The 16,137-nt window shown below is 38.4% G+C and overlaps 1 protein-coding gene across 1 annotated transcript; it reads left to right on the top strand.

The window, feature by feature from the left end:
- The first annotated feature begins 375 nt into the window (after positions 1-375).
- On the top strand, positions 376-15,818 carry LOC145764815 (uncharacterized). Its single transcript, XM_082576492.1, has 2 exons — positions 376-751; positions 11,343-15,818. The coding sequence occupies exons 1-2, from the start codon at positions 412-414 to the stop codon at positions 14,183-14,185; spliced, it is 3,183 nt and encodes a 1,060-aa protein (XP_082432618.1). The 5' UTR covers positions 376-411; the 3' UTR covers positions 14,186-15,818.
- Positions 15,819-16,137: the final 319 nt, after the last annotated feature.

The raw sequence follows: 16,137 nt of genomic DNA on the forward strand, positions 1-16,137 counted from the left end.
TTAGGCTACCTAACTTATATACTCATCTTGTTTCGATGCTACAACAGGCTATGCATACAGCAGACCAAGCAGTAAGTTTTGCTACATCATATGTTTTATTTCACATATGATTTGGGTCTTAGGCATTTCCTCACTCCCCCACTTACTGATATTACACAGCTGTTTACTTTTGTTTTGCGTGTGTATCCCCTGTTAACAACAATACCATCTTTAATTGCCTTTATTAGTTTGTTTACTGTATGTAAATGAAAGATGAATAAGCACTCTGCTTTACAACATCTCATGTGTTATTATCATAATACCTTCCAGATTTAATGTCAAAGTGAATTTCTCTATGCTCGTAGTAACATGTTAACACTGCATTTTTTCAGATTTATGTAAATAATATACTCTACAGCGAGAACGAAGTAAATGCCGCCTGAGCTTGATTATGCTACAATGTCTACGGATATACTTATGAAAGGCAACTTAAAGAAAGCTAAAAACTGGAACAAAAGATTTTTTGTTTTACGTGATGGAGTTCCAGCAAAATTAGAGTATTATGAAAATGAACGGAAATGGAAAAGCAACAATGGCAAGCCAAAAAGAAGAATTAGTTTAGAAAGGCCATGGAACATAGGCAAGAAAAAAGATGCCAAACATGAATTCCTCATTGTTATCTTCACTGAAGATGAATACTTCACTATGGCTGCTGATAATGCTGACATCCAAGAACAATGGATAAATGCTCTCCAACGAGCTGTTAAACCAGGTAGCTTTTATGTTTTTAGAATTAGCTTATGTCTCTGGTTTATCGATCAATTTTGGTGTCTTTTAGCTTATGAAAATCATAACATTTGGGGCTAAAATTGCACCAGACAAAGCATTTTTAATTTCAATTACAAACTGTAGCTGTTTTGTTTCTTTAATTGACTAGGCCTACAAAAGTGCCTTGTGTTTGAAGAAAGTTTTGTCTTGTCTAAGAAAGTTCTGTCTTGATTAGTGACTTGCTGAGAAATCAGCAATTAGTGGTCACTTTACAGAAAATGTGTCCATCTGACTACACCTTTCAATCAAGAATTACATTTTCAATTATATAATGTACCATATATAACATATGATTGGAATTTTCTGTAGTTTGTGATTCTAACAGAAAAATTATCTGTGTAATGTGGCTTTTAAGTTTGGTGGGAGTGTAAGTAGTGACAAATGATATTCTTAGTCCAAATATATATTCATTAAAAGTCATTTTTTTCAGATTAATCACAAATTCTTTAAACGCTTTTCTTTGGTAAATAAATCTCCTGGGTTTTGTGTGAAGCTATCAGCCTAGTACTGATATTGCTTTGTTGTAAATATGATTCAAGTGGTGTCAACCATGCTGTTAAATTATTATTCAATTATTCATGAACAGGTTCTCATAATATACATTGACTCAAGTTTCTTGTTGTTTTCTGGTCCATTTTTTACCAACAGTGTCTTGACAAGAAAAACCGCGCAGTTGCTTGCTTAGTACAGCATAGACACAAACACATCGAAATGAACCGAGACTGTAGACCTGACCAAGATTGGATTATGACTGGATTAATTTATATTAAATCATATGCACAGTTTCGTTTGCAGGCAGTGCTGCAATAACTGTCATGTAAACGTAGGTAAATGAGTTGCAATACTTTTACGGAATGCGTTTGCTTTTGCGCATGAAGGGCGTGGAAGCATGTAACTGGAGCCTTCCTCAAATGGCTGAATTTGTAAACTGCTTGTGCAGCTAAAGAAGGATTTGCATTAAAACAGGATTATACTCTTAGGAATAAAAAAATAAGGATCTAAAGGGCAATCGTAGCTTTGGTGTTCAATTACCGGTGATAATTAACTTCAGGAAACACAGACGATAAATCAACGGACAAACTACGTTTTATGAACGGATACACATCTATTAAAAAGTCAATGATAATTTCATTGGAAGTGCCATTATAGAATAACAACCCCTATGCGGATGAACTTTCAATTCGAACGCATCTCTGTGAACTTGACTTGCTTTGATCTGTGCTTTGCAACTTACACATCTTACCACAGATGCCGGATAGATTAAGCGGTCATTTTGTAAACCTCACACGAAACGTGATGTCTTAAAAGCGCATTTAAATTCGATGCGTGTGTGGAAAAGGCAATTGGCACTTCATGCAATTGAATTTGTTTTCTATTCAAGGCTATTTGTACCAGTTAATTGGAGCAATAGGTTGCACACACATGAGTCAGACTTGTTGTGGATGCTGCGCACAGTGTTTTCCTCACAGTTGCAGCTTGTTTTTCTTACGATAACGCTTTCGCGATAAGTTGTTTTGCCAAATGATTCATCGATTTCAGTCAGTGGAACATCTGCTTCAAGCTGTTCTGAGAACACTAGGTATGTGCTAACTGCTTTCGTCTCAAGATATTAACTTGATTAGATCGCCGTGTTCTGCATGCCACAGCACAGTTGATTGTCTTACATGGCTATCGTAAAGTGTCTTGCATAGTTTGGATTCATCTAAAAATTCTCAATAATCTCTTGACTGAATGGTTGAAGAAGTAGACAAAAACATGTGGCATTTGTTACGCAGTGCTCTTATATGAAGAATAGTTTTTTAAGTATTTTGCTTGTGAGACTGATTGTCAATGCGTCGAAAACTTTGTCCAAAGTCATACCACATCTGTTATTTGTGTCGCAAATACGCTCAAGTGATTGATAAATTTTGAGCGGGTAACACGAAACTATTCACAAATTACCACTGCCAGGCTGATTTGATAGTGCCTTTCAAGCACTTGTTATTGCACACCCGGTTTATGATCAGCTGCTTCCCAGACAGCAAAATTCGTTATTTTAATATTAATTCCACGTCTGCGAGATGTTACAAATCACGGATTTTGCTGCCAGGGTGATTTTCTGGTAACGTAGAATTTAGTTGACATTTTGTCAAAAAGCTGGGGAATTGGTGCTGAGTTTTTTTCTCACACTTGATTTGATTAGCGGATGTTGTGGTTGGTCAACCGTTGAAGAAGAAAAAAATGCTTCCATTTAGACTAGAGAGCATGAAAACATGTTTCGCATCTCTCTGCAGCGAATTTTATACGAACACAAGCGAAAATGGGGTCATGATCTGTAAATATTTTTATTGCGGTAAAACTTTGGTAAAACTAATAAATCGTTTGTTTGCAGTATCTGCTGTCGCTGGCTTTTACACTTCAAATTTTAGAAACAGAGTGTTTTTTGAAGTGGTCCCTAGTCGATAATTGCTGGGTCAACTTTCTTTGCATACCTGGCAGGTGCAGTAAACAACATTGTAAAAGTCTGGTTTGCCATGCAATTTAGTTTGGCTCTAGAACGAGTATCGTTTTATTTCTACTTTTCTTTTGTCTTTATTTGTCAGATGCCAAGTAACTGTCACACTATAGTATATTGAAGGAAGTCATTGCCATATTTGCTTTTGTTAAGTATTTAGCTATTGAGTTTCTGCATTTTGTATATACCAACTGTGTAGTCAGTTTTTTTTTCTAAACACGATTTTAAGTCAAAACAGCATGAAGAGAAAAAGTGGTCTGCCCTCTTCTGGTTAATTTTACTCAACAAGCCATCATTCGTCGCCCAGGGTTTAGCTTTTTCGATCATTTTCACTCTCGTCTACGTGTTTTGATGTTTTGGGGCAAAATATCAGTTTGAGATTACGGTTATGTGAGTACAAATTTATTTTAGCCCGTTTGCTAAGGTTGTCACTGGCTGAAAATTGTCAATACTTTTTTATTTTCCTTCTTGCAATTGAGTTATAATTGCAGCCTTGGGAACGAAACGTTTATGAGCAATTCGACAATCGATAATTAGTAGCCTGCTTATCATTGAATCCGCAGGTGTGGTCACCATGGTGATCATTCAATTCCTTTATCCCAGTGAATACCACCTTCATCTCCGGTGAAGTAAACGGCGGAAAATCTTTGCCTTTGTCAAAACTTCAATTTGCACCAAACGTCCATAACTCCGTTGCATGCGCTTACTGCACCGGTTACGTAATCCGAACTTGTTTTTACAGCATTTCAACGTTACAATATATTGCAGCGTTGTTAGAAGACCCCCATTTTGTCACTAGCCCACACACACCTTCAGACAACACAAACATGCACGCGTGCATTGCACACGCACTTCGTCCGTTCAAAACAAGAACTGAAGAGCTTCCACATACCACAAACCCGACGTAACCAAATCCGCTTATGGGTGACCAAGTGGCCATTTCTTTTCTTAGCCGCATAGCATGGACTCAGCACCGCTGTTATGCTTCAGTAACAGAGACTTTGGACAATAACAATGTTGTAAAAGCATTTCCAAGGTCATAAAACGTTTGTTTTATGTAAAATAAGGACCTTCAAGCTTCAGTTTGAGTTCGTGGGAGTTCAGCTTGTTCCTCACAAATGACAAGTCGCTGTCAGCATGCTGTAAATATAAAAAAGTTGTTTTATTTTCGAACTATTACGAAAGAGCATTTCGATTGCACCACAACAAGTAGTCATCGTTCAATAGTGCAAAGCTCAAGAGGTGACAAATATTTCGTAAGCAACTGAAGTTTGCTCATCAAAGTATACCACCATCAGCTTCCCTATAACATTACGCAACACCATACCACGTCAACCAATTTGAAATTTTGATCCTCTATTTATGTGACTGCCCGCCGTAGTTGTTTTTCTGGATGCCTTCATTATAAATGTGGTTCAGTCAAGTTCGTTCACAATGTATGGTTGATATCCGAAAAAATAATCTCAAACTGTTTAAAGACCTGTCCACACTCCACAGTGTCCAGGGCAAATGTTGCATTCATTTTGTGATCTTCCTGTACGGAATGTTGGTCATTATTTATAATATTTATGCAATCTCGACACTATTTTGACTACTCGCGATGCTTTCATTGTCTCCAACAGGCCACTACTGTTCTTGAAATGTTTTCGAGTTCAAAGTGGCGTGACTTGTTTTGAAATTCCTCTCATTCTATTGAAACGTCGCTCTAGCACCGTCTATTGCTGAATATCTTGGCTTTGTCTTTTACAAAGTGGTTGCCTTTTCTGCTGAGAAAGTAAAGGTTTGGATACTGCAATGCAATCAAACTATATTGTTGCAGCAATTGTCAAATGCAGGTGTGTGACTGAGACTTTGTTGTCCGTGGCTATAAAATGTAGTTTGTATTTTGCTTTTGACTCAGTTGTATTACTTCTCTAGACTGGTTTCATCTGAAATTACCTTTAGGGGTGTTCTTTTTTCTCCACCCCATTATCCAGCATCCTATCTAGGTCATTAGCAAAACAAAAGATTTTTGTTATCATGTTCCCTTCATGACGACTTCTCATGGAACGTCTTGAGCTTGGGCAGGTAGTAGCTAAGCACCATCCGGCAGCTTTCGCCAAAATCGATATATGGCTATTGATGCGAAAAGGTCAATTCTTCTGATGGAAGCTTCATTGAAGTGACAGACATTTTAAAGATGGAACCAATTTACGCTGATTCAACGTCTTGAAATATATTGTGTTTGTAAAAAGAAATAAGTATATATGTGTTCCTCGCTTTTTCTCTACCAATGTTGTTGTTGCTGCCTTGAAGGCTTGAACACATGAACAGGTTTCTTTCTCTAAACAAGCTCTATGGAACTAATAACCGCTGCGAAAAACTTTCTTTAAATAAAAGATTATTCTATTTCAGACATTTCGGAACAGCAAAACATACAGTTCCAGTGATACAATTTGTTTTTTAAAAGTGTCTTTTTAATTATATAGTACGTTTAGCACAGAGATTTTTAAAATGAAGTTGCGAGGGTTAAATCAAAAAGTTATTCCTCATAAAAGCTGATGCTTTGGGTTTTCTTATCTAAATGTATTCGTGGTTTTAATCTCAGCCATTCAGCCTTGAAATTTCCAAGCGGCCGCTTACAGAAAGAAGCAGTGTTGGAAAAATATAGTTTAAGTGCAATTTTGTACTTACCTTTTTTTTAATCGCTTGAAGAATCATAGTATTGTGTTTCTAAAATCGTGTTTTTATCACGTTTTAGATAAATATAGTGAAAATGTTTAGACAACTACCGTTGGTCTTTAATCTCACTGGTCGGAGTGAATACCAAAATCCCTTTGGCGATTTTATGATAAAGAGAGACATTGCGCTCTCTGATACATCATAACCATTTTGAACGCTATCATCATCTTTCCATATCGTATCAAAATATCGTATTATCACATGTTTGGTAGCCTAAACTACAAAAGGTTTGAGTAACCAGGTTCACATTTTTTTCTACATTCGTCCATCTACATTTTATGTAAAATCATTTACACCGTTAGTTTGCCGGACATGTAGTGAAAGTTGTTATGGTGTGTTGTTGCGTCTGTAGGTGTGCACACAAACAAAATACCTCTTCACCATAATGTTATACAGACTCATCGTATTTTGTAAGTCAATTTATTAAGAAACTACAAGTTACAAGTATAATCACTGAATGGAAAAACCATATCCAGTGACAGAAATGTATCAAAACAACTTATTTCATTCTTTCTCGGAAAGATATTCATTTTAAAATATTCTTCACCTTCAGTGAGAAAAATAGCCACCGCTTATGGTTATTTTTCATTGCCAAAAACAATCACATTTGAATTAAGTCCCTCTATATCCAACGGCGCCTAACTTTTCAACCTGGAAAAAAACTAAAAATCCATATTAGACTTTGTTTTGCTTCTCTGATGATAAGTCGTCATCCCGTAGTTTGTTTTTTTCGTTTGTGTTTCTTTATCAAGTGACGGCATTATCTCTCTTCAAGTTAACTCATTCGTTTATCGATCGTTTCCACTAGTTTCTTTATTCTCTTTTAGCGTCCTAGCTGCCAGACAAAAACAAGGGTGACGAAAATGTTTGTGTAGTAAAAAAAGCAATTTGTTCGTCCAAATACGTGACGTTTCGCAAAACTCGCAAATGCTGTTTTTTTGTTGACAAAACATCACAAAGCGTTGAAAAATAAATTGATTGATTTTGGTAATTCATGATTCGTTTGTGGGCAATTCAACTTCATTTATTGCCTCGTTTTAGCTGTTATTACTCTGCAAATATAAGATGTTATTGACAAATAGTTGTTGTGAACTTTGGCACATTTTGCCATTTAAAATGTGAAATCGAAAATTGCTGAATGCGCAAGTTTATGAACTAACAAACAAATTTATGGTTTGACATCAAATAAATTCTATGGTGTTTTTTTATTTTTAAGTTATGTAAGGCCTTGTGAATAATTTTGACTCAGACAAATTATTTTTCGTTTCAAAAACTGATACTGTTTATGTTTGAATTGTGTCAGTCAAAGTTTCTACTTCAGTACAATCAGTAACAGTGGTCAAAGTCATTAAAACAAGCCTTTGTCAAACCCAACTAATTGAAAACATACTGTTTTTAAAAATATGGTTTTATTTGCATAAGTGACCGTTGATGAAAAACTGTTACGCAATCTCCATGTGATCTTGAATTCTCTTGAAGGGTGTAATTCAGGCTTGTTTTACCTAGTAACTTCTTTCTAGTGCTCCAGGATTGGAAAAGTAGTGTTTCTTAGTTGAGTTAAAGCTGTATGACAACGGTTTGAACGTTTCTTTCTTATCTTTGACCTCTTGTATTGATGTTTGCTCAACTCTTCAGAAAAATACACATGTTGGTATGCAGTATGTACTTATGATGTGCCTTTACGTTGATTTTTTGTCAAGAGGCGTTTCAGTGAAACAAGAGTGACTATGAACTGAGTGAGTTTACAACACCATTGTTTTTTTAATATGCGAAGCTTTTTTCTGTGACAATGGGTCTTCTGTTAGAAAAGAGAAGGAAAAGCGCACCGCGCAATCTATTTTCGAGTTGTTTACCAGACAGTTTTGCCGCTTACTCAACATAATGTGTTTGCCCAGCCGAAGCTAACACCTATCCGAGGAACAACCGCAAAATGAAAACATCCAAACAACTTGACTTTAATATCCTGATGAGCACAATAACATGGGAATTTTCCATTTTTCCGGTACCCAGAAAAAGATTCATCAAATTGGTGTCTTTTGGCATGAGTCACATCGACCGCGTTGACGTAACCCACAATCCAACGCATGCGAAAGTATGCCGATTATCGCGAATAATCCCGACAATTTCAATTCACGTTACAAGTTACGAGATTAACTTGTCTGATTTTATTTACTTTACGGTTTCAATCAAAACCTTTGAATTATAGTCACGTTTTCAATGTGTTTAATTTTTCTGCATTGCGGTAGTTGATGCGTGACGTCAACTCTGATTACATGATTAAATCCGAATTATCTGCGCTTCAAGTTCTTTCAAATGTCTTGTCTGATATCGAAAAATTACATTAACTCAACTCAATGTCGAGATGCCGAAATAGCAAACCAATGCGCTGCAGCTTCTCTTTGAAGGTCAATCGATCTCCGATGCTCAACTGAAGGCTTTTATGTGTGGCATTTTGTTCAGCAATAATTTTTACTTGTATTATACTTTCACCTTCTGGTTAAAATACGACATTTGAACAGATGATTCACAGTCAAAAGTTTGCACTTAAGTCAGTTCATTGTCGCCAATGACGTTATCATGTTTGCGTTTATATTGGTGAGTTATTTACGTAAACTTGGCGCATGACAATAAAATGACTCAACGCAAATGTTTAGGTGATTGTTTTGTCGTGTAAACTAAGTTTCTTTGCCCTATCTTGCGTCATGTTTCGACTCAAAACCCTCTTCACTTCTAATTTGTTGTTTGAAGTTGTTTTTGAGCAATCTAATCTGCTATCAAAGTCACATGTTCTTACATTGATTCCCCGTCTGTGAAAAATAAAGGTAAAAGCGTTGGTTCGGTCAGTCTCGTTTCGTAGCAATCATGGCTTCGTTAGGTGTGGCAGAAAAACAAGCAGGTTACTTGCGACTCAAGACAGCAAATCAACCCCATTTCACATTGAATTAACATCTGCAATGTAACAAAAACTGATTTGCTAGCCAAGTTATATGGGCAAATGGCATCGAAAATGTACATACCCTCTCGGTGCTCTCTGAAGCTTGTCTCCGTACATTGTTTAACGATGCGAGACAGCTTTAAAAAAATCATCTTCATCCGGTCTGCTTATGTCAATGTTTGAGCGATATAGTAAATTCTTGTTCACGTTGCTTGCTGTTAGACAATTTAACCGTTTTTCAACGCTATTCGAAAGTACACGTTGTCTTTGCGATTTCACCATGCTTGAATAGTGAAATTTTTGTTTAGTTCGGACTTTTATGTTTGATTCAAACAAACGTATAATGCCGTGCCTGGCCATTCCGCATGTCTGTTTCGACTTGATTTTAATTGAAGAGTAGTATTCCACTGTTTCCTGATGCTTTGTGTTTTTTCTTCAGTCTCTTTTAACAAAAATATCATTTTCCCGCCCTTTGCTTGTGTCTGGTAAACACATGACCACTTTTTTCTTCGGTGAGAAGCCGTCAAAGATATCACACTTCCATCGATAATGGAGTAAACAACATTTACATCTCCAAACACAAATTTGACCATTTTTGTCATATAACGTTTAATCAACACGAAAAAATTGTAATTTTGAAGTGTCCTGGTCTTCCTTTTCAATCATTCTTGTTATTCGCTTTCCAGCATGACTCCATCCGTCCCACTGCCTGTTTACTTATTCCTACCTAAACTATGTCAATTAAATGTGTTCCACAGGCGAAACAAAAAATTATTTTCATAAATTTTAATGTCAAGAGATGTTGAAACACTGTCTTTGACGGGTCGTCCTGCGGTTTTGTTATTGCCTTGTACTTCTGTTTGGCAAAAAACTGACTCATATCGTTTGCAGTCGTCGTCAATGAAACCGACCCGGCCGACGGCTGTCAATACCGGCTGGAGTACGCCCTTCAGCAAAAAAAAATAACTAAAAAAATCCCAAGGCTGACTCATGGCTCTGTTTATCCTTTTCTTGTATTACTCACAGAACTTTATTCTTGCGCAACAAATAGACGAAAAACAATCTCCCTTGTATTCTTTGTATTCTACGGCGTTGAAACGATGCAAAAATTTCACTTTTGTATGTTCAACTGAATTATTATCAGCGATAATTAGAGTTGCTTGTTTCAAATAATATATGAAAATTGTTAGCAAAAGAGGTGTTGCACCTACAAACATTTGTCAAATTGGCCCGTGATGCCAGAGAAGAAACCGCAAAGAATACAAGCTGAGAAATTGCTGAATTCTTTATTGTCAATAAATGAATAGTACATTAGCAGATCGCCAGCAGTCTAACATGATGGATTGATGGTGAACTTAGGTTCGGTTCCCCGCTCAATGCTTCAGCTCGCTTGATAAGTAGTATCTTTTTGGATTGCCCGATAAATTCTAACTGATAAGAGAAAATTTACATATGCCGAGTTGAACAGTGGTTTCCATTGTAGGCGAAATTTTATGTGGTGATCACCCAAAAATTAGTTGAGTCAAATTATAATTGTAAATTAATAAACAAATTTTAATCTGAGACGCATTTTTCATGAGCGGGTTTATTCATTCACTTCATTGGTTTTCCAACGTCAAGTCGGTTTCTGAGAAAGTATGCAGCTTCAAAGGTTTAACTTTTTTTTACCGAGCTTTGAAAGTAATTATTTAGCCAGTTGTCATTCAGTTGCCAATATCGTGCTAAAACTAGGATTTAATTCCGTAATTGGTGTCTTGTAACGTTGAAACAACATTTTGACGTCCTCCCATAGCTTCTCGTCTTGTTTTTCCGGATTTCGAATGTAGAATGTTTGCTAGCGTGCTTTCCAGAATCCACTTATGTTACTTCCTTTTCTTTTGTAATTTAATACGCTCGTATTTCCCATCACCAGCATCTTTGTTCAAATTTTACAACTTTAAGCGAAAGGCTATTCTTTATGCAGCATACGTTGAAAAGGCGTCTTCTAATATTACCTGAACTCAAAATGATTGTTTTTGTTTAGTTAGATAAAAGCCTCGTGTGTTTGTGTATTGAAGCGGAATGTTGTCTATTTAATTCAACGTCCACTTGACTGAATATGTCAATCACCATCCAGCTTTTGAGCATTGATGAAACCGAATCTTTGAAGACAAGAGTGAAAGCGTGTCTGAAACAAACATTTTTGTTTTCAAACAAACAATTTGTAATGTTGATCGAGTTAATGAAAGCTATCACCATCACAGATGGCTTGCGAGCTTCACATAGTTTGTCTTTAACTACCGGCTTGCTCGCCGTGGGTGGTAAAACCAAGTAGATATGTTATTGTTAAATAGTTTTTGGCTTCATGCTTCTGATGTTTAAAACTATATTTTTTTCTCTTTCCAGAACCGGGTACGCTCCTTTTCAAGCACATGTGGCATGCGGTGCTTGACTCTAAAGATTTGGAAGGATGCAAGAGCAACCTCCAAGGAAGATTGCAAGGTCCGCATCGCGTTTGTTTAACGCACGACCAAATGGTGTTCGTCCATGCCAACAGCAACGGTGGAGGAGACAGGAGTAGAGGAGAGCCGATTGAGATACGCATCGCCAATATCCGAGGTTGCGGACACAAGGAAGGGATTTTCTTTATTGAATGCGGAAGAGCTTCAACCATAGGAAGCGGCAACCTGTGGATGGATCTCAGTGATGAAGTTATGGCAGCTAACATGCATCAGACTATCTTGAAAATTATGTATGCTTTGAACCAAGAGGAGACGTATGGTTACCGTGGACGCTCATACAGCTCCGGATCAAACTCCGGCCGCACTCGTCCAATGCGAACTCACCATCACAATCCACCGCCCAGCCAGATAGGAATGGGCAAAATGGCTAGCTTATCATCTTCAAGTAAACGTATCCGCTGCGATAGTCTACCCGCGACCCATGTGAGCGGATTAAACGACTCTCGTCTTCGCACCGGAAGTGAAGGGGAAAACACTATGCGTCGACCAATGCGACAAAGCAGCATGCGATGTCCGATAGGCTCTACAAGTCCCGGAATGCGAAATCGGAGGTGGTTTGTGCACAACCGCCGAGGGCCTGGATTTTGCTCACATCATCACGGCAATTTTGCTGCTCATACCCACACGGCGTCTTTGACCAGTAGCTGCAATGGTTCCAGTACTACGTCGAGTAACGAACATCTCAACACTGGCCAGAGTTCGAACGGTGACTTTTCATCATCTGGTAATGGACTTGTGACTAACCTCCCTCCTTCAGCGTCTTCCTTGGCTGCTAGTGATGGCGTATCCGCGGAAGAACTTGCATCCGGACACAGTCCAACTCAAAGTTACATGCAGATGGCTGGTCGTAATCACAGCGCTGGCCGCATTCCTAGATGCAACACAAACAGCACTGCCCGGAGCACCACTCCAGAATTCCCTCTGCCGGTCACAGCAACTCCTCCCATTCAAGAAAACTCCGATGCTGGGTTGCATTATTGCACCGTATGTCTTGCGCATATCCCGTACTCGCGTGACTACACTTGTCAAACCTTGAATCCATCGGATCTTGCTCCTCCTCCCCCTGAAACAGAACCTCCTCACAATCCTAACAACAGTCTCACATCTTCCACAATCTCCAATCATGAGTATGCCAATGTCCCAATTCACTGTCACACGCAGTCGTTGGATGATTGTCTCAGCAGCGGTACCACTGGTTCATCACCATCTGGTTCTCCTCAACAATCCACTGGTTTTCCTTCAACTACCAGTATGACCCAAACAAGGATCTTTCCTGCTGTTAATGCGCCATCTCTTGATGCAGGCTCTACTTCTACTAAGGCATCAGCTACCGAATCGTTTTCGTTGTACGATTCTTCCTCAATGGATCCAGAGGCTAGCAGCAAATATCCTCATCACAAAATGACAACATCTCTCCAAAAGTCGTCAAACTTCCACAATTCCATATTTTCTAAATTTGTGTCATTTACCTCCTCTGCTTATTCCAATGCTGGAAGCTCATCATCGCCTTCCTCAGACTATACTCCGATGGCTCCAAAAGCAACAGGAGGACCATTATCAGCTGAGAGCAAGAGCCATTCCAAGTCTCAGCCTTTTCGCCTTCGTGATTACGTCCCTATGCGTCCTTTTCCCGCAAGGTCATTGCCTCAAGACATCGGTTCTCGAAGGCGATCGGTTCCTGATCTAGCGTTTCGCAACAGCGGAAACAGTCACTCCCGCTCGTCTCCGCCATACGGATACTCCCCAGAAAAGTCTTTTGAAGTGATGAGTCCTCGAAATTACTGTCAGGAGTGCAGCGACCGCATCATGTCCCAGAAACCTCCTGCTATGGACGAATCGCCATATTGCAAGATGCAACCAGCTGCTTTCAACGGAAATATTAAACTGAGCGGTGACAGTGGCTCCGAGCCTGAGAAAGATGGTCAGGAAAACCCTAAATCTCCTGCCACCGCCGGTGCTTCTTTGGCTCTTCCATCCAGCGGGACTCCCCAAACTTTGACCTCAAGTCCTAGCAGCAAAGCATCCGACGAATACTTGTGCATGCAGTCGTTGCAACAAGACATAAAAGACTTGGCTTTGAAGAAAACGGACGTGACCGAAAGTGTCCTACTGAACATGTCATCCTCACCAGCCGAATCTGGAACGTACTTCAAGGAAACTGAACTCAACAACGGTTACCTTCCAATGGGCCCGATTACAGGAGCAGGAGCGAATGGACACTCCTCCCGCAAAAATCTGATCAACTCAATCTTATCAGTAGCCGAACCCCAAAGTCAAACCCCGACCCCTGCTCCTCAGTACCCTCACCAAAGAAAGTCTAGTTTTTCTACGAATTCATTGGACCGTCGCGCCAAGGCCTCTCACCGGTCAAAAAGACCGCCATCTCTTGGCTTTCGGCACTCGAACAACAGCTCTGGTCGACGCGCTCACTCGCTGAAGCAAGGCAAGAAGCATTTTAACGACTCCTCCCCAGGAGCCCAAACAATTTCAGCTCAAACTGCGCCGGCCCAATCTCAACCCCCATTATCCCCAGGAGGAGATTACGTCAACATTGACTTTTCCGAGGCCCAAAAGCAGTCTCAGTCCCCTTACGTTGTAACCGTGACTGAAGCTAATATCGCTTCCATAAGCCCCAGACTGCAGACGAAACAGAGCAAACAATCTGATTCGGAATACACCGAAATGAATATGACTCCAATGGTTAAATGTCTGCAAACAAACATTTAGAATAAAAATCATTTCATCGAAAGCTGCTAGTTATGAGTTTAGGTGACTATTGTTTTTTTTTACTTTGTTTTACTTTTTTTTAAACCGTTGGAAAAATAGCTTGTTTTCAGCGGGAAATTGATCGGTTTTATTCTTGATCGATTGTTTGTTGACGTCATACAATGTAAAAATGCAGAGTTTTCAACTGCGCTCTTCCACACAAAACTGCTGAATTTTAACTACTCGCACGTTGGAATCGGAACCACCCGTGTACTCTTTTATTTTTGTTTGTCTGAAAAAAATATATAATCGATTTTTAGGTAAATTGATTTTTCAAATTTGTGAACATTGTCAGCATTTTTACCTCAAGCATAAATTCTGCCGATTTTTGCATATGTTTGAGACATGTAATCGTTAATTTAACACAACAGTGACAGACGTTGAACTTGTGTAACCGCCGTTGTACAACGTACGGTGACTTGTCATACATTTGCTGACGTGTTTACGTTCAAACTATTTTTGAACCTTTTGTTTCAAGTTTCACATGAGAGGAGAAAAATAATTGTATTGTGTGCAGAAAACGTCTAAATCTAAAACACCAAGATTTTTTTTTGCTATTGGACTTTTTATGGCTTGTCTTGACATTTTTATCAAAAACATTCTCCCCGTCAGCAAATTGTTCTATTTTTACGGTGCGGGTATACATTGACGTAAATCCATCGTTAAAATAGATAGTGATTTCCTCTTTGCAATCGCACTATGGCATGAGAACCACAAAAAATGGCAGTTGTCTTTCAAAACGTCGTGGCAGTTTCTTTATTGATTTTATCACCGATGTTGTGTTCTGTTACAGTTTGAGAGAAAACAGAGTTGATCTGCTTTCGTCCAAACAACGTTTTGAGTGTTGATGACTTTGAAACTTGAAAAAAATGTATTTGCATGCAAGTTTGAAACACTCCACGCTGTTTTATATAAGCACACAGCTACTTCACGACGCTTAGTATTATTTTGCCTCAGGCTATCAAAGTTGACTTGATAAAATATAGGACAGTTTCCTGTCAAATACCATCAAGCAAGATCCGTTATTTTTTTGTTAAATCAACGTTTGTATACGTTTCGCCAAAACTGATAAAGGATGTGATTTTGTACTTGACAGTGACCTCACTATTGCCACTCAATCGAGTTTCAAAAGAAAGAAGTGATGTTTTCAAAAAATGGCAAGAGTATGTACATTTTTTGCGTTTTCTTAACGTTACAATTGCTGAAAAGGTTTTCAACGATTTATTCTCTGTTTTTAACTTTTTTCTCTCATACGTGTAACAGATATCTGGATAGAGATCGTGTTTTACGTCATATTTACGAAAAACAATATTCAGACAACATTCACTGTGGTTCATTGTTTCAGCTATATGGCAAATTATTATTTATTCATGATGCTCTTGCATTTAGCTGGTGATTTTGCCATTATTTAATTTGTATCTTACAAGTGCAGCTGTTTCTACGTAAAATCAATGTAAAAATAACATTATTTCTTTAACTGTATGCTATCACTGATTGTGCGAGTGTCCATACAACTTGACTATTTATGAATCAAACTTGAATATGAAAAGTTTTGTGTTTGCATTGATCGAAGCCAAGACCCGATTCACAGGAAATTAAAACGTGAATGAAGGAGAAAGTAAGAAAGCTTTAGTTAGTACATTAATAGAGTTAGCAAGGACAAAGGTAACTCAAAGATGAAATCACAATGCCACGAAAACGTGTTTTTTTGAAACTGCGGCAGCCTTTCGCGCTCAATATGTCTACAATATGATGTTTTTCAATATGTTTACAGTATATGTTTTACATTTATTCAAGGTTGCTAATACAGTTAACCATCGAAAAAATTTCGGTGAAAATTGAACGAAACCAAAAACAAAACGCGACCGCTAAAATTTCCTCGCGACTCCAAAACAAAACCGCGGAACTGGCAA

Source organism: Aplidium turbinatum, chromosome 2 (assembly GCF_918807975.1).
Source record: "Aplidium turbinatum chromosome 2, kaAplTurb1.1, whole genome shotgun sequence".
NCBI classification, from domain to species: Eukaryota; Metazoa; Chordata; class Ascidiacea; order Aplousobranchia; family Polyclinidae; genus Aplidium; species Aplidium turbinatum.

Coding starts and splice junctions, on each gene's coding strand:
- LOC145764815 (XM_082576492.1), top strand. CDS start 412: ATGCCGCCTGAGCTTGATTATGCTACAATGTCTACGGATATACTTATG. Junction 752..11,342: donor CCAACGAGCTGTTAAACCAG/GTAGCTTTTATG, acceptor TTCTCTTTCCAG/AACCGGGTACGCTCCTTTTC.